The following is a 24,093-nucleotide window of genomic DNA, read 5'->3' as shown; positions in this document are numbered from 1 at the left end:
TCTCGTAAAATATTCAATTTTTTACCATTTTATCTTTATAACTTTTAACGCCGAATATTGCAAAATTGATTTATATAAAAAAAAATTAGGGTGGTTCTATTTAAAAAAGTAGATTGATTTTTGTATGATCTTGGTACCCCTACATTGAAGGTCAAATTAATATTCCTATTTTTTCGCCTGAAAACCAAACAACTTTTATCTGAAATATTTTTTTAACCCCTTGGTGTCTAGATATTTGACTGTGTTAAAATAAAACAATCTATATAGATAAATTACTCATTTTCCTTACGTGCACTTTTTATGTTTTATTGCCATTTTTGCTTTTTATTTTTCTGCGCTTAGGCAAGTCTATCTCTCACAGCGCAATTAATTTACATAAAATTTTCAATTTTCATTATATAATTTCCATACATAATTTTTAATGACTTCATTATAATTATTAAAATTATTATTTAAAAAAATCATAGTATTTTTACAGTGTAGCTGCGGAATCACACGATTGTGAGTTTCCGTCATCGTGATCATTCATACAATTGTTACCGTAGCACGTCACAGTCGTAATGACGCCGCTGTGATCATAGCAAAGGTTTGCGACAACATCGGCGGGTCATTCGCACGCAGGATCACGAACACGAGCTCCGCCGTCGCGACGCTCGTACGATGGTTCGACCACCGCGTTGGCGTCGGCGTCGACGTCGGCGTCGGCGTCGGCGTCGGCGTCAGCGTCGGCGTCGGCGTCGGCATCGGCGTCGGCGTTCTACGACGGTGGCGGCGTCGGCGTCGGCGTCGGCGTCGGCGGCGGTGGCAATCTGCGGAGACGCATCCGCGTCGGATAGCTTCGCATCGCGGCGCCTCGCGTCGGCGTCGCTGGAATCGTCCGCGAGACGGGCAAGCAGTGGTGGCCAAGGCATCGTGTAAGCGCGTGTAACCGCCATATTGGCCCAACTCCGGACGACAGCTCATCGCGGGTCGCGGAGCTTTCAAGCTTCCGAAGCTTTCCCGATCGTCGTCCGTGTCGATCAGGCCGTAATAACGAAGGACACGCGTTAAGTGGAGCAAGGGCGAACGGGTGTCGCACAGAAAAAAGGGTGGCTAGGAGAGGATACGCGATAATTTCAGATACGCCTTCGAACGCCGCATCAGTCGCATCAGATAGTGGGAGAAGGAGGGAGGGAGAAAGAGAGAGAAAGAGAAAGAGAGAGTTAGAGAAAGAAAGAGGGAGAAAAATAAGGATAAGATATAACACGCGAACGTAACAGTGTGATACGCGTGTTCCGGCAATACAATACGTGCGATAAAATCGTGAGACAATCGCAGCGATCGATCGCGACAAATACCGATATCGATCTTCTTGCTCTGGACATAGACACTATCTTTCCAATTGTGTTTTCCGGAGATTTTTTTTCGTCAGAAACAAACACTTGCGTCAGATTTTGCATCGCTTCCGTCGTATCACGTCCATCGGTTCTCGCTCTCGACGAAGATCTAGAAAGAAACATCGCCGTACTCTGAAATCATCAGAACTACCTCTCGTCATTTAAATAATTGAAAGAGAGGATTAACCAAGATTTCCGTAATTATCATCCGTTAATAATCCGAATTCTTCCTGAAAAAAAATCTTCCTAAAAACCTTTGTTTCCAATCCTAAACAATCTCGCGGAGATAAGATAGACGCTTGATCCGAAAGTCTTCCGAGAGGGATATCAAGCGATCAATCGACGACAAGTTAGCACAAAGATAGTCTTTGACAGTCTGCCTTGCCGGTGTGACAGCGCCACGAGTTCGTCTCTCCCTCTCGACTTCTGCCAATCAATAACCGGCGGCATCGACTCGCTTACGCTCCGCTCTCCTTCCTTCTCTCTCTCTCTCTCTCTCTCTCTCTCTCTCTCTCTCTCTCTCTCTCTCTCGCTCGCTCCCTCCCTCCCTTTCTATCTTTTATCTCTCTTCCCTTTCTTTCAATCTCCTATTTTCTAATCTCCTTTTTTTGCCAAACTGCAACAAACACGTTAACGTTCTCTCTTTGTTTCCTCTCATCATCTTCCTTTCTCTGTTTCGCTACTTTTCTTCTTTGTATCCTTCTATCCTTTTCTCTCACCTTCTTCCGCGTCCGCGCCTGCGAAATACGCACGACGGATTTCCGCGGGCGTCTGTCAGCGCAATCAGCAACATCAGCAATAGAGGCAGACGTAACGACAGCATCATCAACGGTCCGAGCTAACAGCAGCAGCAGCAGCAGCGGCACTCGAGCCAGCCACGCCAGCGCCTCGCGTACCAACAGGCGCGCGAGTATCTATTTATAATTCCGTCAAACGTAACAGAGGACGAAACCGCGAGAACGTCATACCGCGTACGACCACCTACGCCAGCTGCGAGGAAAGCAAGCGCCGAGTGTGAGATCGGCGCTGATCGGAGACCGCGAGCGTGACGCGGCGCGGCGCGGCCGCGCCTTTAAACCGCGTTGACCGAAAGACGTAATAGGTCGATCGCGTGCGGCATCCTCGTCGTCCTAAAGTTCAAGGATTCGGTCCTAGTTTGTTGACCGAGCAGACCGAATTTCCCAAATACGAGAATACGGGACTGGCGGTATTTCCATGGAGTGCGGCGAATTCGCTCGCGTTCATCCTTGAGAGATCGGGTGATCGAAGGATCCTCCGCTTCCTATTTCTCTCCGCGACGGATCTCGCATCCGCGCACTCTCTCTCTCTCTCTCTCTCTCTCTCTCTCTCTCTCTCTCTCTCTCTTTTTCTTTCCCTTTCTCTCTTATCACGACACCGACCAGTCGATCCGCGCGCGCGGCTACCCCGTTGAGAGAGAAAGAGAGGAGGGTGGAGGGCGCCGCGAGAGGGTGACGACGGTAAAGTGATATCGTAACGCGGGTGGTAACGACGAAGAGGATCAACGAGGAAGACGATCAGCGGCATCAGGAAGCGGAAGAAGGCGGGAAATGGGCAAAGTATCATGCGCAACATCGACAACGTAACCCTCCGCACGTTGGGGTCCATCGTAATTGAGTGTCGTCGCGCGACGTCGCCATCATCGTCGGCGTAGTAGCGCCTCGCCCGAGGCGGTGAACCCGTTCGGCCACCCGATCGGTTCATGGTGCGCGTACCTATGTGTTCGTCCGCGAATCTCTGAAGACTTCGCGACGACGACGTGAGCTAGGGCTGTTACGCTATTCGGCTGAGGTGCGCGCTGGGAGCATGCGGGCTTCGGGCGAGGCCCGGCGAGGCGGCCCCGCGGGTGGACCGGGCTAAAGGAACGATCGCATATCGGGAGGGACACTCGCGAACGCGGGCACGGTGTGCCCGCGGCCGTGCCCGCACCCGCACCCGCAACCCCCTATCTCGGCGGCGCGCCGGTCACGCGCCGATCAGGTTGATCCTAAGGACGCGGGAAGCGAGCTGGACTCGCTTTCGGACGCATGGAACATGATAGAGGTAAGTGAGAAGAAATTATTTATATTTCTATTATCAAGGAATTTCATTTCACCAGCTTTATTCGCTTTACGATATAGTGATCGGAACGCAATAGTATTCTGTGTATAAATGTACATTAGCAGAAATAAAACATAATTATTTAAACGTGAAATCTTTTTAATATAAAAATTTTTTAAAAATTTTAGTTAATATTATACAATAAAAAAAAATTAATGCTGCAAATTTACAAATATTTTTTTTAATTTAGAAACATAAACAACGAGGTAGAATTGAATATTGAAAATCAAAATTGCATTCAACCGTATTTAAATTATCTCAGACGACGATAGAATTGAATTATATTGTAAATTTATCCTGAAATAATAACGCGCATGGAAAGAGCGAGAACGCGTAATAACTTTATTATCACTTATTAAAATCTTGCTCGAAATGTTTGCAGCTCACCGTTCACGCAGAGCATAACAAATTCATTTATATAGATACGCGCACATACACTTTCCCCGATCGAAGTAAATTTACAAGATTATCGGACATTTATAGGAGAGAGAAGCGGGGGTTGTAGTTGCACGTGCTCCGCGATTGCGTGCTGCACGAAGGCAACACGCCATTGGGCCGTTGACATGTTGACACGTAGCTATGCGTAAACACTATCGCCGTTTAAACGCATTGGTAATGTTTGCAACTACTGGGGCTGCGATGGCGAAACCAATGTAAAAAATTGTATCCGAAAATTTCAATCCCCGTGTCAAAATGTAATAGTTTATACGAATGTCATTTTGTTTATTATCGACTATCAAAAATAAACTAATAATAATATTTTGTTTATTATTTTAATTAATTGATTGATTATCAAAATTAATTTTTAATGAACAAATATGAATTTTAATTAACAAAATTATTTTTTTATTTTTGATTTTTTTTTTTAATATATATTTTATTAGACAGTTTTGTAGCTTATAAATATAAAATTCTGCAAAATGTAAATTATTATTATATTCAAGCATTATTTACGCGCCACGAAAACTTGTGTAGAATTCATCGTTCGCATCAATCGCTCAATTCTAAGTGTTTCCTAAATTTTGGTGTTCTCTAATGTAAGCAAGAGTTTGTTTCCACGACGTCTACCAAAACAAATCGCATTCGGAGATTATTGAAATTTATATCGTAACACTGTCGTAACTGAAGGCACGCTTTCGGAAATACGAACTGAAATTCGCTTCGTGTATGTAAACAATCGCGTTTTTATGAGCAAGCCTGCTGTAAATGCACTTTTTGCACATGGTCTCTACGATTTCCGGTCTCTATATTTCCCGAGTTATCGCGATTTATATCGCGCTATAAGCAACTGTACGAGTTTCCTTCTCGATCTCAATGATCCCGATTGCTTCACATACCTTCACCCCACCTTTATCTTTCTTTTCAACTCTCCCTCTCTCTCAGCCTTACGTAGCTCATTCGTACGCGTTGTCACGTTTACTCGCGGCTACACGTGTGCACTTTACGTCGGTACTCGTTGTTTATCAACCTCTACCCACATCCCCTACGAGCGACTGTCCGATGTGGTCGTTATCGTGTGAAGCCGCACGGAGAGCGGGTCATCGATATACAACGTGACATAAAAATAAAGGACTGCACATGGGATTACGTGCATCGTACATATATAGACAACATATCGAAAGTTCATACCACGAATCTGTTTTTTTTTTTTTTTTTTTTTTTTGTGTCGAGAGGGATGGACGCGCTAAATATTTCCTCAAGGTTCTCTCTTCGGTGAAATAAAATCATACGTGACTTTCGTTTTCCACTGTTTACGAAATATTTCTCTCTCATGTTTCAAATATAAAAAATAAATTCTCAATTATATGCTCGATTCCAGAATACTTTATATTTTGATTTTAATGATTACAATAAAATATTATTTTGTTGATATCTGCTACATGTATAATATTTCAAATTAAAAAAAAAAGAAGAAACCACTACACACACATTAATGTGAACACGGAGCAGATTATTGATTTACGTTGGATATTAGGACATAAGTTAGAACGCGTGAGTAAGATATCAAAACTTTATTTGAGAAAGGATCGGGAACGTACTGATTTCCAATTGAGATCGTTCTTAAATATGGCATTAAGGGATTAATTCATCTCCTTAGACTTTCTCTGAGAATCCAATATCGATCAGCTTAGCCGTCTGGTGATCATGAATTTTAAATACCGGAGACCTCGAACGGAACGGCGAACGGAAGAATAATAAATCTCTGGCTACATCTCTCATTTCGATATCGCCATCGCCGGGCCGCGCTGAAAATACGAGCCAATCGATACGTGCAGCTGAGCGTACGACAATCATATCTAAACTAATTGGCTGTTTTTTTTTTTTTTTTTTTTTTTTTTTGAAGAGTTATGTGTCAGTTATCGTACAGTCAGCTTATTTTGATTAAAACTTGACGATTTTATCGCGTTGCCACAGATAAATATATTATCTTATTTTTCCCGAAATTTCATATGAATTGGTTCAATCGGAATTTAATGATTACAGTTTTCACATTGAACGCTAACATGATTTCATTTTTTAAAAAAACGTATCAAGTAAAATCCATTCTTCTCTCGAAATTTTTTTAAGTCACTTTCTTATATGATTTTCGTAGTCATTTTTGACTTACAATAAAAATAGTTCTTGTCACTTTTTATGGCGAGTTAAATATATCGACATGAAGATATAAAAAGAATAAAACATCTGACTATTAATATCGATTAATGATTATATTATATATAACTATATGTAGAGGATTATTTAATTTGGTTTATATACATCAATCATGTGCAATATCAAGCTTACCGCCTCCGCATTAAAGAACGACTCCATATTATTAATATCTATATCCGAGCGCATGTTTCTAAAAAAACTTAATATCAGCCACTTTACATAAACAAATTAAAGCCGACAAGTAGTCAGTCTATTGTGTTCCGAAAGCCACTGATTTAGTATACCTATACCTATTCTTACAATTAGTTAATATCGGAATAAGCTCGTTTGCACGTGGTGCGTCGATTGAGAAGGCGAATGTCGATTGCAGATGTCGAGTGGACTCGGTGCAACTGCAATGGGGATCGGCGTTAGTCACGGGACAGGCGGCGAGGGTGTAGCTGGTGGTTGTCGCCTCCGTGCACAGAACCAAGGCCAGGCCTCGGGATCCACGATGCAGCACAGTAATCCGCAGCAGTCGTCTCAACAGCAGCAGCAGTCGCAACAGCAGCAGCAGCAGCAGCAAGCGCCTGCGTCACAGCAGCAGTCGCAACAACAACGTCAGGCGGTTGGATTCATGGGCCGATCGAAGAAGGACAACTGTTGCCTATGCTGGTGCTGTTGTTGCAGTTGCTCGTGGTATTATCGATCCTGCTCGCTTGCATTTTGTGTACATCGATGCGATTGATTCTAAAAGACCTGCTGACCTGAAAAATCAAGCAATAACATTTTTTTTTATAAGAAAGAGAAATAGCGCTCTTTCATCCATAATATTAGTCTCCAGTCTTTAATAATAGAGTATATTTATAATTGAAAAATTTTTTTATTTATTAATTTGAAAATTTTCTTTAAAAATATGTATAAATAAAAAAATTGTATCCTTATTCCTCGTCGTTTCTTATTTGCTTTTTATCGATTCGTTCTTATTTAATAATGATGTTTAAATTGATTTAACTTGACACAAAGTGAACGCACTGATGTACACGAAACGTTTTATTAAACTATAATTAATAGTACTTCATTCACATGCATATGTGTATACACGACAATGGACAAAACGTTCATGTGCACGAAGAGTAGACTTCCGAATCGTGCCAAGTATAACTTCAATTCTCCGTTTTGCAACTACATACTCGCTGTCGCGAGTATGACTGACAAAGCAAGTCAGCACAAAGAGCTCTCATTGTAATCACTAGTGCAAGGTAGATGAAAATGAGTAAAACGCGCCATTATCGTTATCGTGCGCGTGGCTATTTTCATGCTTACTTCATCTACTGAACCTCGTCATTGAACCGATATCGGTCCATTGTCTTTAAACTCGCGTGTATGATCCATTTATTGCCGTGCAGACGTATCTACATATTACCTTTCTGTGTTTCATGCCACAAGTAGGAATAAATGGTAAGCAGGCCACGGACTGTGTGCGTTAATGCTGCTTGTTTGTTATGTCGATGATGCTATCATAATGCACGTATTACGGCTCACAGAAACGGGGTTATGCACATATCACGCGTCCTTCCTCTGCGGTCCATCTTTGCAGATTATAACGCGAATAGCCTATTTATTCTAGACTCTCCCTGACATCGACGCGAAAGAGTTTACCTTAAATGCAGAAGGATTTTCCGAATTACCACCGCGGAAATATATTCACGACTGTGTATACTGTCTTGGCCGTTTCGTTATATTAGGACGAAGAAATCTTCAAGAATAATGTACTTATTTTAAAAATTTCTTTGATCTAATCCCGAAATTTATCACTTGCCTCATATTATGCAACAAATCTATTTTTTTTTAACCGTCAAGGAGCACCCATTCTTAATGGCAATCTAAAATATTGAAGCCTTATTAAAAAATAATAACATGTCTGTACGATTTTTAGAAATTGTTTATTTTAAATTAATGTAGAGTAGGGTAAACTAGGGTATGATGACCATACGGAAAAGATGGCCATAGGCTGTAATTTTTCTAATAATTGCCACATAATGCGCTTTTCTTGTCATTAATCGATATTTACAGTATCGATTATCTTCGATAATGACTAAACAAACGCACTATGTAGCGATTATTAGAAAATATGCAGCCTATGGCCATCTTTTCCGTATAGCCATCATACTCTAGTTTACTCTATAATCTATAACAAAGAAATATATGTTTTGAAAGAAATTGTTGACATAAAATATCAACAAATGATAAGCTGGCAAACGTAATATTACTGCATTCACTTGTGGAATTAATAAAATAAAAAGTAAAATTTTGTAACTTGTTAATACTTTATGTTAAATATTAATAACATTGGATTTATATCGTAAAAATGCAGATATTATTTTCTTATTTAATCATGGAAAAAACTTTTAAAAATAATTATAGATTTAACGATTCTCTCTTTTTTTCTTAAAAAAAAAAGGACAGCAAAAAGAGAGTCATTTTCGACATTTGAATTCAAATCTTATAAATCGTTTATTTCCGCATTTTTATGATTCGTAAATGTCACAAGACAGCCGCGTCATCAAAGACAAAAAAGCTTTCCAATGACCCGGTTCTGCATCTGTTATCGACACGACTAATATTTTCTCCCAGTTCAATACCGCCTTTTCACATCTCTTTGTATCTCGTATTATCCGCAGTCTCGGTTAAATTAACTATCTTAACGTCAGTCGTCCATTATCATTCTCCATTGCACTCGTGTTCATCCAGTGGAGCGTACTCCTGCCGCTCATTTCATCTCATTTCCCGAGGCTACCAAGTTTAATATTCATTTCCACACATCTCCCTTCCCCTGCCCCGCTGTCTATCATTATTTTCGCGTTTGTGTTCCTTCTATCATGCTCGTGTTTGTCAAATAAGAATAATCAAGTAATATCATTGATTTATGATTATAATATAATTAATTGCAATAATTTATCATCATCGATATCGACATGATAAATTGTAATAAATTTTAATCTGATCTTTTAGAATTCAGCGACACATTAGCTGTTATAATCAATAATTTTAAGCTAATTAGATCATTTACAGCAAGATACAAAACAATGTGTACATTCTTAATCATTTTCTAAACCTTTACTTCAACTGTAGAATAATAAGTATAATAAAAATTTAAATATTAAAGATAAACTGTAAATATATGCATTCTCGAATAGTAATTCGAGAAATGAGTACAAAGTAATAAAATAGCTGTAATAATTTTTGATCATTGGAAAAAGTCATTGATTCGTTTTATTCATGTAACAATTTCCACAATTTTATGTGTCATAAAAGACAAGGAGATCTAACGTGTCCCGATCGTTTCAGTTTGGCGGTAGTCGGCGGTAATTCGACGGGCACCGGTGGACCGGGTGATCAGGGCAAGAAGAAGAGTAACGCCGGCGTCGGCGGCGAGCATGGCGGCGTCGTCACCGACCTCACGGGTGGAAGTGCAGGTAACGGTCTCGACGGACTCGACGGCCTCGACAACCTCGACGGCGGCCTGGAGTGTTGCAGCTTGGAAGAGGTTCGATCCTGGGGCTCGTCCTTCGACAAACTGATGAGGAGCGCTGCCGGACGCAAGCTCTTCAAAGAGTTCCTCGTGAGCGAGTACAGCGAGGAGAACATCGCCTTCTGGCTGGCCTGCGAGCAACTCAAGCGAGAGAACAATCCCGAGACGATCGAGGAGAAGGCGCGCTATATTTACGAGGAATACATATCCATACTTTCGCCGAAGGAAGTGAGTAAAAAAATATTCCATTTTCATTATCGTGAGAATATTTACAGACACATAATCGTTAAAAGATTTAGAAAAAATTAGTGAATTAATCTTTGTTTATTATGGCAGTTATTAAATGATAACATTTCAATTAATTCAGACATTCAGTATATAAATAATAATAATCAAATAATATCAAATAATAATAATAATTACTTAAATAGGTGTATAATAGGTATATAATATTTACTATAAAGAGAAAATCATAAATTAAAACAATTATATATTTATTAGACAAGTTTTTATTTTAAAATATATGCTATTCTCAGATTTCATTTATTTGATTGAACTTAAAATGTTTCAAATTAATCAAGTAAATTAGTTGAAATCATATACACATGTGCTTTCCTCGCAATCATTACATCGTTTTAATAAAACTTTTGAAAATAAAGCAATCACTTTTGAATAAAATATTGGCATATTATTTTAATATTGAATTATAAATCGTGTATATACAGTATCTTCTTAATAAATTTTTTTGATTACTAAAATATATTGGTATAAGAAATATTCTTCTTGTTTGTTTGGAAAAATATATCATTAAATATATATTACATTTGTCCTCAAAGGCTTCAATCTACAAATATATAAATAATTTCTAATTTTCTATTCTTTTAATATCGTTTATTTAATTTTCTATTTGTTTCTAATCGTTTATCTAATAAATATAATGACATATGTATAGCGATATTCAATTGGTACTTGTTATTTTGACTCACGATGCATATAAGCTTTTATATATATACTTCATAATATAAAATAATTCCTGCTTACCCTTCTAGAGCCGTTAGCTTTGACGATAGAATCGATAACATTACATAGGATGCATGATCTAATTGCGCCATTTTATCGGATGCAAAAAGTCGAGTGTTATGAGCGCGTAAGAATTATAAAAATAATGCAGTAAAATTGAATACTGTTTGATGTGACATGAGGGGATGCAACGTCGATATACTTTTACAATATAATGTTCCGTTCGTGAGAAAAACTGCAAGTGCCTGTGTGTGTGTGTGTGTGTGTGTGTGTGATTTCTTCTATATTAACCTACTGACCTAGTGACCCAGTGACCCCCTTAACGACCTATTCAATCGTCCAAACGGGACAAATGCTACGAACCATCTTTTTACCATTCGAACATTACGGCAAATTGTACAATACATATTCGTGCGTTATTGCAATCATGTAGATAATTTTATGGGATAACATAAAAGATCGTGTTAAAGGCACCTCGTGCATACATACGGCCATAATTGTCAGAAAGCTTTTCATCTTGAGTCGTTTATAACTTTGAACGTGTTAGAGCTTCGTCTAAAACATTTTGCTAAAATTGTTTTGAAATTGATCAAAAGATTATAGATTATCTATTTAGACTATTCGATACTTATTTTAGACTATTAGATATTTAAATATTATAATTATGTATTCAATTAAAAATATAAGATATTTTAGCTTTATAATTTTTGTTGTAATACCTTTTTATAAAATACGTGTAGCTATAAATATTATATGGCCTTAGTATTTTATGCAAGAAAGATATGAGTTGCATGCAAACAACGTGCTATAGATTAAAGCTTAAAAACGATAACTTGCAACTTCGCAGGATATTCTTGTACAAGTAAAAAAAAATTTCGCTCAACTCATCTGTTTATCTTTCGTAGGTGAGTCTGGACTCGCGGGTACGGGAGATCGTGAATCGCAACATGGTGGAACCTACGCCACATACTTTCGACGAGGCGCAGCTACAAATCTACACCCTTATGCATCGGGACTCGTATCCGCGTTTCGTCAACAGCGAGATTTACCGGAGGGTAGCCAGATTAAATAGCAGCAGTCCACCCAGCCCGGGCACCGGACAGGAGCACGGTAGTGGGAAAACGAAAGGCAAGCGGGCGGCAACGTAATCGTAACAGATGGTCCAAGGACATTGGAGGCGCGGACCAAGACCTCCAAAACCAAAAGCACCTTCAGACCAGACCATGCGTCGATCAGCCGAGAACCGTTCGACGGCGAGTTTGCGAGCGGCAACACTCCCCTCGACGGAGAGCCTCCGTCGAGGTGAGAAATCATTGCCCGAGCGGACATGGCTGATGGAGCTAATCCCTCACGGGAGGAACCATCCCCCTAGGGTGGACGACGACGATCTTTCTGATCGTTTGTCAAATTGCTCATATACGGGAGCCAGGAGCTTGTTCAGTGATTCGCTCTTCCACGCGAAGGCGCAACGGGGCCACGTAATCGCGCTCGTCATTGCACATGAGCCATTACAACACCGATGATGATAATGATAATGTTGATGATGATGATGATGGTGGATTGAACGTACGACGAAATCGTGATCGCGGTCGATCGCGTAGATCACAGATCGCGGCGTTCCACTTCCAGAAGTTTGGTGCAAGCGGATGCACGCAGGGCGGTGGATCATAGCCGGAGAAAGGAAGGTCACGCGATCGCTCGGGGATGACGGACACCGTCGTGAATACCATCGATCTCCCGAGTCCGTCGATCTTCGAGCCACACAATCTTCCCTCGTTGCCGTTGTAGTTTAGAGGTCGCGTAGAAGATCGATTCGAGCTCGCGACCTTCTTCCTCTCTTTCGCTCTTCTCGGATTGAAAGCGAATTCAATTTGAATCACATAGCTTATGTATCTTATGATTCATATAAATAGTTAAAATGACTCTTTATTTCTTAGCAAGTATTGAAAAAAAGAAGAAAAATTAGAAAAACCCTTTCACCTATTTTTCAATAAAGTGCGCGTGTGTAAAATAGGGAAAATGTGATTCCAATTGAACTCGCCATATTAAAGGGATTAATCATCTGGTTTAAATCTAAAATATGCGAACTGTTTGTAATATACATATAGCACACGATTGCAACTAGCTGAGGTGTTTGATTGAAGCGATGATGATAATCACTGCATATGACAGTCGTCCATTCGAATTGCCGCGAGAATATACAATTTTTCCCGCGAGAGACAAGTGTTACGAGCTTGCAAATCGATACTTTGCAAAACAATGGATACTCATTCTCTCTCAGAACGCTCTTGAACGGTTCTCATCGATCCCTGTCTCCTGTGAACTTAGATTAACGCGCGTAGCAAGGGCTCGTCGAGAGTATAGATTTAATCTGCTCAAGATCGAATTTGCCGGTTGCTCTCTTTCTCTTATTTCTGCGACGTTTATCTTCCACGATTGGGAGAAAATGGAGAAATCTCAACGTCGTCTTATACAGCCCGCTGTAATGTCAGGGTAACGCGTAAACATAACGTATTTTTTATGATCGCGCATTTTTCTATAATCGTCAGTAGTCTGCGTTCGAGTCTTCCTCACCAGGAAAGATATCGCGAAACCATACGTACTTATTCGGAAAAAACGAGAAAAGCGTTAAGAAAAAGAGAGGAAGGAGGAGAGAAAGAAGGAGATTGCGGTTCTCCGTCAAGCATACCTCGGCGTTCGCTTCCATCGCGCTTTCAGAAGAATTGTCGATGGACGATGATCTTCGTCGCTTCTGGTGCGTCATCCCCATGGCGGATATCGAGCTACTGCCAGCGAGAACACACCAAAGATCGAACGTGCGTCGAAGCCAACCAATTTGACGATCACCAAAGAGAAAAACGACTCGATTCAATAAACACGTTACATACATACGCGCACATGACCACACAATACACGCACATACATATATATACGTGTACAGGAGACACGCACACACGTACCCACGCTGACGCAATGCGCGTACGCTCGTGTAGAATCTAGTCATCGTCACGCAAAAATGCGATTTGGATATGCGTGATTGTGGAAGAAAAAGGCCTAAACACGAGACAAATACCAAGTGTTTCTCGAACTCGCGCGAAATCAAGGCGTCGAAATTAGACTGTCATTATTGATGTGGATCAGAAAAAAAAGACAAAAAAAAAACCGTAATGAGAGAAAGAGAAAGAGAGAGAGAGAAGTAAAAGGGCGAAAAGCGGTGAGTCGTCGCGGCGCGAATGCAATTCTTAGCACTAATTTATATAAGTATATAAGTACGGAATAGAAAATAAATAAAATAAAAAGGAATCACGACGACTTGATCGTCATCGGTGATCGCGAACGATTCGCGCCGCGGTGCCTGCTCGCCGTCAAAATTTCTTCTCCGCCGTGATGCGCTTCGACAGATCGCTCATCTCACATGGACAATTTGCTTTCGTCTTCAAATTTCGAATTTATCTTTCAATTTCTAGAAATCTTGCACACTCTCTTTATGGTGGGTTTACGTCTGAGATTTATTGTATGGCATTGTATATTTGACAACGGTAAATAATGTAAGCGCGCTGGAGAGAGAATTTGTATCAGATATTACATTATAATGAGAGTGTACGTTGGTAGAGAAGTGTCAGAATCATGGAACTAATGTTAAATATAAATCTAGCTTATAATATAATGTCTCCCTCCCTAAGAAACTCCTCGGCGTTTGTACTTGTGTTAGCCACATGTTTTATTGGATGAAAATGTCAGACGTAAACTTACTACCGCTGTTCGTCATGAAACCGATCTTTGTGTTGCGATCGAGAAGAGAACTAAAAAAACGATTTATATTACTTGCATATTTACTTTTTCTTTTTTCACAAAATGCTGGGACGCATCGATGGACAATGGGAATATGATATTTCCCGTCATCATAATAAAATGACCAAAAGAGCGGTAAAGTTTGAGCGCATCGCGGCGCGCCCGCGCAATCTCATTCGCGATATAGATCGGTATACACATCGCGATATGTCAAGCGTATACATAACACACACAAAAAGCGCACGTGCTCTCCTGGGGATCATCGAAATAACAGGAGAGTGAGATGATATACGAGCGCGCATCTCTCTAGTCAAATCGTCGGCATCGTCGCGAGCGGACAGTACAAGCGACAACACTCGCACAGTCAGTTTGGCTACTGCCCTGTAGATAATATATAGATAGGTATATAATGAACGAAGAGGATTAATGATTATAAATATAAATATAAATATATAAATATATATATATATATATAAATATGAAAAAAGAGAGAAAAGAAATATATATATAAATATACAAAAAAACATGTACTATGTTCCACATAGGTGCAGAATGCGAGCGTGTGAGAATAACAGTGAGAAAGAGAGAATGTGAGAGAATGAAACTCGATTCTCTCTTTTTAATCTTCGATTCTTTGTTCGACGCGAGGACAGCCTGTCCGCCGCGACCGAAAACGAAAGACGACGGTAATTAGTGGATATCTCTCAAGTCGATCTTAATTCTAACATCGACGATAATGCCATACTCGCGTGACACCGAAGCGGAAGATGAACGTGATATATTGAAGATCGTAAGAGAATTGCGCAATTAAATCGAGAGCAGGAGAGGATAGAGCGATAACGATATACGTATAAATAAGTGTAAATGTCCCTTTAAGACTTGTGAATGCCTTATTATTATTGTCTTCGTTATTATTATCGTCATAATTATTATTACTACTGCGTGATTCTGCATTAAATTTATAAACTCTTTTATATAGGCAGAGATATTTAATTGCTTTTACTTGTTGCGATTTTCATAAGCAAATCGCAAGTATGTGATATAGAAATTTTGTGATATAGAATGTCGAAGAGAATGCTCGGACTCTTCGCTCTCTCTTCTCTTATCTCCAGCAAGGCTGTTCATTTAGGATCTCAACGCGGCTTCCGGAGGCCTCGCGTCGGCATCGTCGATGAAATTAAGCGGTGAGATTGCTCGAACGTCGTCTTCACTAATAAACGCACAATTTTCTCAACCTTCGATCCCCTGCTTCTTTCTTCACGAGGAAATCTCCCTTAAGATCCATATAGGGCGGAGAGGTAAGGGCATGCCAGAGCCATCATCAGCACAGCTGCGATCGTGCATGAATCTCTCCCGACCTTTGCATATTCTAATTTTTGGTTTTTTTCCCGAGGCAATCAACAAACTCGTACGATGCGACGGAAAAGGTAAGTGTCCAGTAATTTCAAAAGTTCTCGATTTGAACGAGAGTCTATCTCGATGAAATGCCCAAGATGAATCTGTTTTTTCCGATTAAACTATACGAAACTATTTGGAAAGAATAAAGTGATAAAGCGTCAAGAACATGATTACAAATATTAATATAATATCTAGTACTTATGATTTTTATAATTTTAAAATAAGAGATATATTGATTACTTTTTTTTTCATATCGTGACTAAAATACATTTTATAGAGCATATGTTTTTTAATAATTTACAATTTGCTATATAAAGCGACTCGCTTAGCTTTTTATAGATTGAGTCCCCTAGAAGTCGTCGTAATAATCAGATGGTATACTCATTTATTTACTGTTGGTATACTAATAGTGAATATCTCGTGCAAATTTATGAAACTAATATTGAAACTTTTGAAAAATAGTATGTAAAAGAACAGCTAATTAAAGAATTCAAAACTATCAATATTATACGATATTATGAATTTATGAATATTGCTATTGACAGCTATTGGTAAAGCAGCATGCTGCAAATCTACTGTAGGCATAAATGCATTTTTCTTAATAAAAAATTTCAATATTTATTTCTAATACATTTTATTTTATTTTATTTTATTTATGTATTGTGTATTTTTTATATTTAATTATTTATAACAACATAAAAACAATTTTTCTTTACTTTATTTTTATTGTTTTTGTACATTAAAACTCTAATTGTAAGTACGATAAAAATCATTATTGCTAACATTAATAAGCGCAGATTTCTCGTGACTGAATAAATCATTTATTTACGAATAATGCCTATTAACAATCCTACGTGATCGGCTGTAGCTACATTTTGCTCAGAATAGATTCTGCTTTCCTTAATGCACCACTTAATCGTAGGCGTAAATAGTGTACAAAAACATGTAGAAACAATCCGTAATTGAGATTCAGAGATATTGACTTTATCTCTGACATAAATATTGATGACTAACATCTACATCTACTGATATGCAACATCTATTGACTTAGAATAATATTTATGTGATTAAATATATTTTGATAGAATTTAAATACAAATTTTTTCAATGAATGCTCTTTTATGATACAACTTGTTATTGTTTACAATTTTAAACTCTTGTACATGTTTTATTTTTATCTTGTATATTTGTTCTTTTTTTTTAATCATTAATTTTTCGTAAGCTTTTTATGGTTTGTTTTATCTTGATATGTTTTTAAGAATTAATCAGTGGATTGAGAGAGAAAGGTTTTCACGTGTATTATGTATATATTTGTCTTATGTATATCCGTACAGTATCCCAGCCATGACTGAATATATGTGCAAACTGCCGCGATCGTAACCCATAACCGAGTATCCATTCCCAAGGAACCACAGGCCTCACGTGAAATCCGATGCGATACGTGCAACACTGGACAAAGTATACCTTTGCGTTCCCTCTCTTCGAAGAAGGAGTTCATCACTGAAACGCGCACCCGCTTTCTTCACCTTACAAGCGTGCAATCCAGTACGTGTCGATCATTCAAGATCATCCCGCAGACGATTTCGAACGTGCATCCAGCTGGAATACATAAAAATTTAGATTTTCTTCCTTTTTGTATTAATTCACAGATGAATCAGTATAATTGCGAAAGTTATATCGTATAATTATCGTGTATCAGAATCTACATTTCGTGCAATTAAATTTAATCGAAAGAAATATTAATCCAAAAGAACATTATTGAATTTAACATTATTTAGTATAAAAAAAACAAACCTACAGAAGGAAAACTCATTGTGTTTTTAGACAGTTTTAATTTTAATATATCATTAATTTTTCGTACCATTTCCTCCAAATAATATTTAAAAAATCTGTATCAAAGAATCTTTATATATTCTAATTTTTACGTATTAATCTATATATATATATATATGTGTGTGTGTGTGTGTGTGTGTGTGTGTGTGCAGGGCTAAATACATATAATCTGTTTTATGTTGCAATGGCATCACGCGAGTCACGGTGCACACGCATTACGCACGCAGCTCCATACATACTCGATATAAAAATCCGTTCGCCATGAGTGGCGTCGGCTTTGTGCGTGTCTTTTTTTCGTTTTTCTGCCCCTTGAGGCTACCGGCGCGATGCGGTTGCTTGGTCGGCTGGACTTGCTCCGATGGAAACGATCACGATCCAGAGGCCAAGGAGAAAACCGTGAGGAGCGCGCGAACCAGCTTACACTCTTTTTCGGCTCCCGCCCGTCCCGTTTGTCTTGCATTGCGTTTCTTCGTGCTGACATCGTTTTCACGACCTTCTACACCTGGCTCCTCTCCGCCTTCCTCCCCGCTTTAACCCTTTTCAGCGTGGCCGCTCCTTACATCAGTGAAGCCATGTATCTGGAATTTTTAGCCATTTAAATGCGTCATAAAATCACGAATTGCTACAGAAGCGTGTGTCCGCGAATCTAATGATGGCATTAAAAGGTACGCATTTTATATCTCTCTTTACATTTTATGGACATCTAAAACTAAATTTAGTTCAATTTATTTTAAGAGTAAAATTTTTTAATTATATATGTGTATTATTTCGCATTAAACATTATTATTTAATTTTGAATCTATGATCGGCTCTATGATATTGAAACAGCCATCAATCTTTTTATACTGGCACGGTGAAAGTGGTGCAACTTTTGAAACCGACTATATAAACTTGGCCAATATTATAAAACTCATAAAATGATTCACGGCGAACGCTCGTTCATCACGTCGTACACTGTCGACGTTACATTGCCTCAGGACGTTACTTTCCGCTTCAGTGTCACATTGGATTACATCTTCCGTACGTCGCGTACGTCGAGCACGATTTCCTCTTTCTCTCCTTCTCAACTTTACTTAAACGTCCACCTCCTTAGCGAAGTGTATTTCATACGCGAGACACGTTCGATGATATTAATTATCTCCTCGTTTTCAGTGCGCATTACTGAAATTTGTTATCGTCGTTGGTAATCAAATATTCCGCGTAGGATTTGTAATGAGAGATCCTTAGTTTGTCCGTACACGAACACCAGCGGTCCTTGATTTTTTCTTCCTCTTCTCTTTCAGCTTATCCTGGGTGATACAAAATAAAAGATTTCCAGTAATTAGCGGTACAATATATTGATATTAGATGGACGCTGCGGAATTTTCTCTCTGCTCGAATTATATACAATTATATACAATTATAAAGACCCTTTGTCGTGATCATTATATTATTAACTCGACTATTTTTACAAAAAGTTACTTTCATATTTATGAAATATAATGAAATGTATCGTACTCTTACGCAGCATCAAAAAGAGAAATTCTTGAAGAATAAAGCTATAAATTTTTTAACACAGATATAACGGAGAAGTTTCCTGTTGAATTCGACGGAAATCTTAATGGACTATATGCGATTTTATGTTATTCGAGACAAGCGCAAACTGTTTTTAATTAACGGAATCTGTTTATAAATGATCATTATTAATGAAGAAAGCGGAAATATCTCGAAATGTAAAGACTGAAGAACTGAATCTTTTCAACTATGAAGTTTAATGATAGAAATAGTGAGAGAAAAAAAAATGGAGATCAGATGAGATCTCTCGTACGATCGAGAATCTCGTTTGAGTTTCGTAAAATATATGTGATGTTCGATTCCGGGTCTCATTTGGTGAGGCCTTGAAAAGATTCCATACGCGATACTGTTCGAATCGAGGTCATTTTTGGAATTGGTTGTGCAAATCGATTAATATATGCAATATGCCGTGGTAATTTTTTCGATAATAAAAATTAATGTGCATTTTATGTACATGCTGGGAATAATCATCATTTATTTTACCATGTCTTTCTTTTAAACGTACAAACGTGTACTAAATAATACAAGTTGTAGAAAAATTATAAATATGACGACATAATATTTTGACACCAAATTCAAAAAATTTAGACAAGTATAAAAATTTCATAAAAAAATATAAATTTATTATTTTTAAATACATTAAGTAATAGCTCATATGTTTTTATTAGTCTTGTTGCAATAACGTTATTTCACCTCGTGTGGCGGCTAAAAATTCAAGACATTTATGCATAATTTATTTATTTTACGAAATAGATGGATTTATAACATCAAAATGATAAATTCTTGAAAGAGACGAGAAAAGATCATATTTGAATCACCATAAATTTATCTAAATTAGTTCTAAAAGTATCTTCCACAAGTAACAACATAGTATTTCTGTCTCAACTTAAAAAACATTCACGGCTGAAAGCTGAGATAAGACGATTAAATATTCCGTTGGTAATTAAATCCATCCGCTACAGAGTTATCTAGCCGAGCGGATGCCTATCGATCCTCGATCGAACGATAATCATCCAGGCGTAAATTTCCTGAATCTCGTCCTCACTCTATCTTGTGTCTTCTTTTTCGACATAAAGTGGACGTGACTCTGTCAAGATGGAAAGGAAGGAACGAAGAAAAAAAGAGAGAGTATAAGATAAGGGGCAGAAGAGGGCTGTTTTATTTCTCTTCGCGCTGATATTTTGCTCTTCCTCTTCTCTCTTTCATTTTCTTTATCTCTCTCGCTATTTTCGTTCCTTCGTTGCGAGCCATCGTCTTCATGTTCTCTGTCTCTCTTCCACGGGACGAAGCGATCGAGGCTCGAAACGCGTGACTACGCGTAACGCGTCTTCCAATTCGATACACGCATGCGTGTGCGTTGCGTGTTCTAGCTGCTGCGTGGAAAGAAAGCGACTAGAGAGCGTAGAAGAGATCTATCGGAAACTGGGCAAAGGAAAGGGAAATGAAGGAGGAGTAGCGAAGAATTGGAAGAAGTACATCTAACCTAACCATGTAAATCATACCTTTAAGGTTACAAAAAAACTTAATTATATTTTTAAAAAAATGATATAATTAAACAAATTTTGTAAATTAGTAATATATAACAATATTTATATTAACATATATCTTTAAAATATTATCGAAAGAGATAACATGAAAAATTTATTACAAATATATGTCAAGATATCTCTTAGAGCAGAGGAAACAGTTTAATTGCTGCTTTTAAGTATTTTTTAATCTGCTGAGAGAGGAAGGCAATGTCAGTGACAGTGACAGCAGAGGGAACGCGGGAGAAATTTCTCGATCAAATAAATGCGCTTCGCAGTGCGGGAGATCGCGACCACGCCCTGTCTTCTTCCCTTGCCGCTGTTGGCCTTCCATCGACTCTTCAGGACCGAACGTACGTACGTACGAACGAACGAACGAGAGACGCGGCGAAAGGAAGTGGAGAACGCGTGTGCCTGCTCGTGTACGCACACACGCACGCGTACACATATGAGGGCCACGAGGTCCGGAGAGGGCCAAGGGCGCCTCTCTCGAAGAAGCTAACGCGTCCTCCATACGGTGAGAAAATCCTCCACCTGAGATGAAGAGAAGGAGGAGACGGTTTAGCGTAAAAGAACCATCGAGACGTCATCAAAGTGCATGTGAGAGAGAGAGAGAGAGAGAGAGAGAGAAAAAGGTGAGAGGGGGAACTCATCGGGTAGAGAATTGGAAAGGAAGGGCGAGGGTGCATCGTCGTCTCTGGACAACGACCCACTCACTCTTCTCGCTCTATCTCTCTCCGTTTTTATCTTCCTCGACAGCTATCCTTCTCTCTTCCTTCATCGACCTCTCGCTCCCGCATCTCCACACACGCACCATTTATTAGAATGAAAACGTCATTACTGACCCGGCCATAACTAATGCGTAGCCACTTAGCGACGGTCATGTTGGCCAGTGGACCACAACAGGTCCCGAGACGAAGAGAGGGGACTCGACGAACTATCATTAGGACGTACCAATGAAGAAAATCAAGATAATCCACGCCAATGCGGCGCCTCTTCACGATTTGGTTGGTGCTGCACGATAGATATGCGTCCATGATTTTGAACCTAAGATGAATATAGAATACGATGAATACGAGAAATTAGTATTTCCTTAGGAAATCAGAATGTATAGCGAAGTAACTCTCTTTTCCTCTTCGTCTGTCTCTTTCATAGCCTAAGAATTATTTATTTATATTTGAGCTAAAAAATTTCGCGCACGCTATATCGTCATTAATCATACAGAGAGGGGAGGAAACTATGATGTAAGTACGAATTTTTTACAAGAAGAATAACGAGTTTTAACTCGTTAGAATTATGTCACGCTTGTTTTGTATGACAACTACTTGTTAATAAATCACTATGTCATCTAATACCTTATCATTCTATACGCAATGAGAATTATTATTCTTCACGCATGTGCTACTGTTTGTCACTCTCTACAACGGATTATATATCATAAGTAAACATCGTCGCTTTACATTAATCTCCATTTCGCTCAAGGAACAATAAATCAATAAGATGATCGATTCTTTTTTTTTTTATAACGACATGCGTAGTACAACAATTCGGTATTCGATATCGGAGCGTTTATACGATCTTTCTGCGCGACGCTGCATCTGCGGTATTTGCGCGTAATTGCCGGCAGCGAATTTGCATTTAATCGGTATATTAACTTCCATAAGCTATAAAATATTAGAATTCAGTGAGATAGGCCAGGTAAATATCTCTCGACGGCATACGATCGCTCGGATAGCGATCCTCGTTGCAACGACCTTCACGCCGCGCGATAATAATTTTTCACGTAATTGTTGTTTCTGCGGTGAACCGTGACGCCTAGTTAACTACGTCTAACAAGTATCATGCGTATTACGACGCGTTTATAGTTCCATTCTGATATACATTCTATATACATTCTGATACACAGATATATTTCACTTTTCTTATAATTAGTATTTATCGAGGTCGTATGTCGACCGTCTATGTATGTAAGCTTATCGTTTTTATCATGCGTCTAACTAGTCAATGTGTCCTGCTAGTGTGTGTCAAAATTCCTTTTACCACGCCCTGTAAATCGCTTAACAAATTTATATCAGATAAACATGAGAAAACTTAATTTATATTTGACTACGTTTGAATACCAGTTATACTGCACGTAATATTATCTTTTAAACGGACTCCATGTACATTTGTAATAAATATTAACATTTCTCTACTTTAATTTAAAAAGTTATTTTTAAATTATGTTTAAATTATTATATTTTACGTATGCTTAATAGATATATATATATATATTAAATTATTAATTTAAAAAATGTGTAACTGTAATTTAAAAAATGACATTGTTTATTATACATATTATAGAAATATTATTTTTTTCAAATTTGCAAAGTGTAAATTTTATGCGATCTTTTTCTAACACTTTAGTCTAAAAATCTGAAACTTAACGCATCATAGTTATAGGAAATTTCTCTCATCGGCTACTGTTGATTAATAAAAGGTAGCGATTCTCGCGATTCTCCTGCTGTGCAATGGCGACTGAATCGAATTCCGCGGTCTATTTCCCGGAACGGGCGAGATCGAGAGGCGAGTTTTCGCGGCGAAGAATTTCATTGAACAGTTCTTTGCCCGAGGCTGCGATCCGTCGCGGTCCGTAATAGGCAGGGAAATGTCTGCAGGATGTGGCAGGATATGGCAAGTGGAGCTGCTCAATTCGCTGAACTGGTCTGGCGTGTGTTACCGCGGAATTGGATGTATAGCTGATCCGCCGCGAATGCCCAAGAGTCAGCGTTTTTCCATTTCTCACCGAGTGTTGTCGAGTCAACAACCCTCGGCCCGTGTCCCTGATGCTCTAAGTCTTCGGTGACAAGACGCGTGCATGAGTGACACGCACATATACGTATATATCACGAAGCCACTGGATGAACAAAGAGCAACGTGATAGTACCGTAACTAATGATCGTATATGTGAATATATTTGTTAATTAATGAAACTTCTCTAATGAAGGTAGACTCGATATTATTCAAAGTCCGATAAGATATCATTTCGCATCCGCGTATAGTATAATCTCATGAAGCAAACGATATTTGACGAACATCCTGCTTTTAAGTATTTGCAGGAGACCTTGGTAACGATCTTGATTTCAATTCTGGCATGGCAAATTGTCGAGGCTCGCGCGTTGATGTATATATACCTCGCGGTGCACACGAGACTTCGTGACCACAAATATTATCTTGACTGCTGGAATGGCTTGAGGAAGTAAACAAGCTGCGCCTGTATTCGCGTGTCGAATGCCAACTCTTTCTTTAATTGATCCTGAATCGTCCTTAA

General features: G+C 38.8%; 1 protein-coding gene and 1 long non-coding RNA gene across 4 annotated transcripts in view; one reads left to right on the top strand and one right to left on the bottom strand.

Moving 5' to 3' along the window:
- Positions 1 to 774: 774 nt before the first annotated feature.
- Positions 775 to 16,034, top strand: Dhit (regulator of G protein signaling double hit). 2 transcript variants are annotated; one of them, XM_072899976.1, is made up of 4 exons: positions 775 to 3,437; positions 6,517 to 6,821; positions 9,477 to 9,888; positions 11,586 to 16,034. In XM_072899976.1, the coding sequence occupies exons 1-4, from the start codon at positions 3,429 to 3,431 to the stop codon at positions 11,826 to 11,828; spliced, it is 969 nt and encodes a 322-aa protein (XP_072756077.1). In that variant the 5' UTR covers positions 775 to 3,428; the 3' UTR covers positions 11,829 to 16,034. The 2 variants fall into 2 exon arrangements, with proteins under 2 accessions (XP_072756077.1, XP_072756076.1); XM_072899975.1 differs by having other exon boundaries at positions 6,517 to 6,824.
- A 954-nt stretch (positions 16,035 to 16,988) lies between these two features.
- LOC140669820 (uncharacterized) overlaps positions 16,989 to 24,093 on the bottom strand; it is a 78,054-nt gene continuing 70,949 nt past the window's right edge. For both annotated transcript variants that reach the window (XR_012047418.1, XR_012047417.1), the window contains exons 2-3: positions 17,943 to 18,992; positions 16,989 to 17,469 (exon numbers count right to left, since the gene is read on the bottom strand). This is a non-coding gene — a long non-coding RNA (uncharacterized lncRNA). The remainder of the gene's footprint in view (positions 17,470 to 17,942; positions 18,993 to 24,093) is intronic.

The sequence above is a fragment of the Anoplolepis gracilipes genome, chromosome 9 (assembly GCF_047496725.1).
Source record: "Anoplolepis gracilipes chromosome 9, ASM4749672v1, whole genome shotgun sequence".
Lineage (NCBI taxonomy): Eukaryota > Metazoa > Arthropoda > Insecta > Hymenoptera > Formicidae > Anoplolepis > Anoplolepis gracilipes.
Note: the sequence above shows the minus strand (reverse complement) of the source record. Positions and strands in the feature narration are given on the sequence as shown.

Bases quoted from the DNA above. Each gene is read 5' to 3' on its own strand.
- Dhit (XM_072899975.1), top strand. The intron at 6,825-9,476 runs GTATTATCGATC...CGATCGTTTCAG, and splicing joins TGTTGTTGCAGTTGCTCGTG to TTTGGCGGTAGTCGGCGGTA. The intron at 9,889-11,585 runs GTGAGTAAAAAA...TATCTTTCGTAG, and splicing joins CCATACTTTCGCCGAAGGAA to GTGAGTCTGGACTCGCGGGT.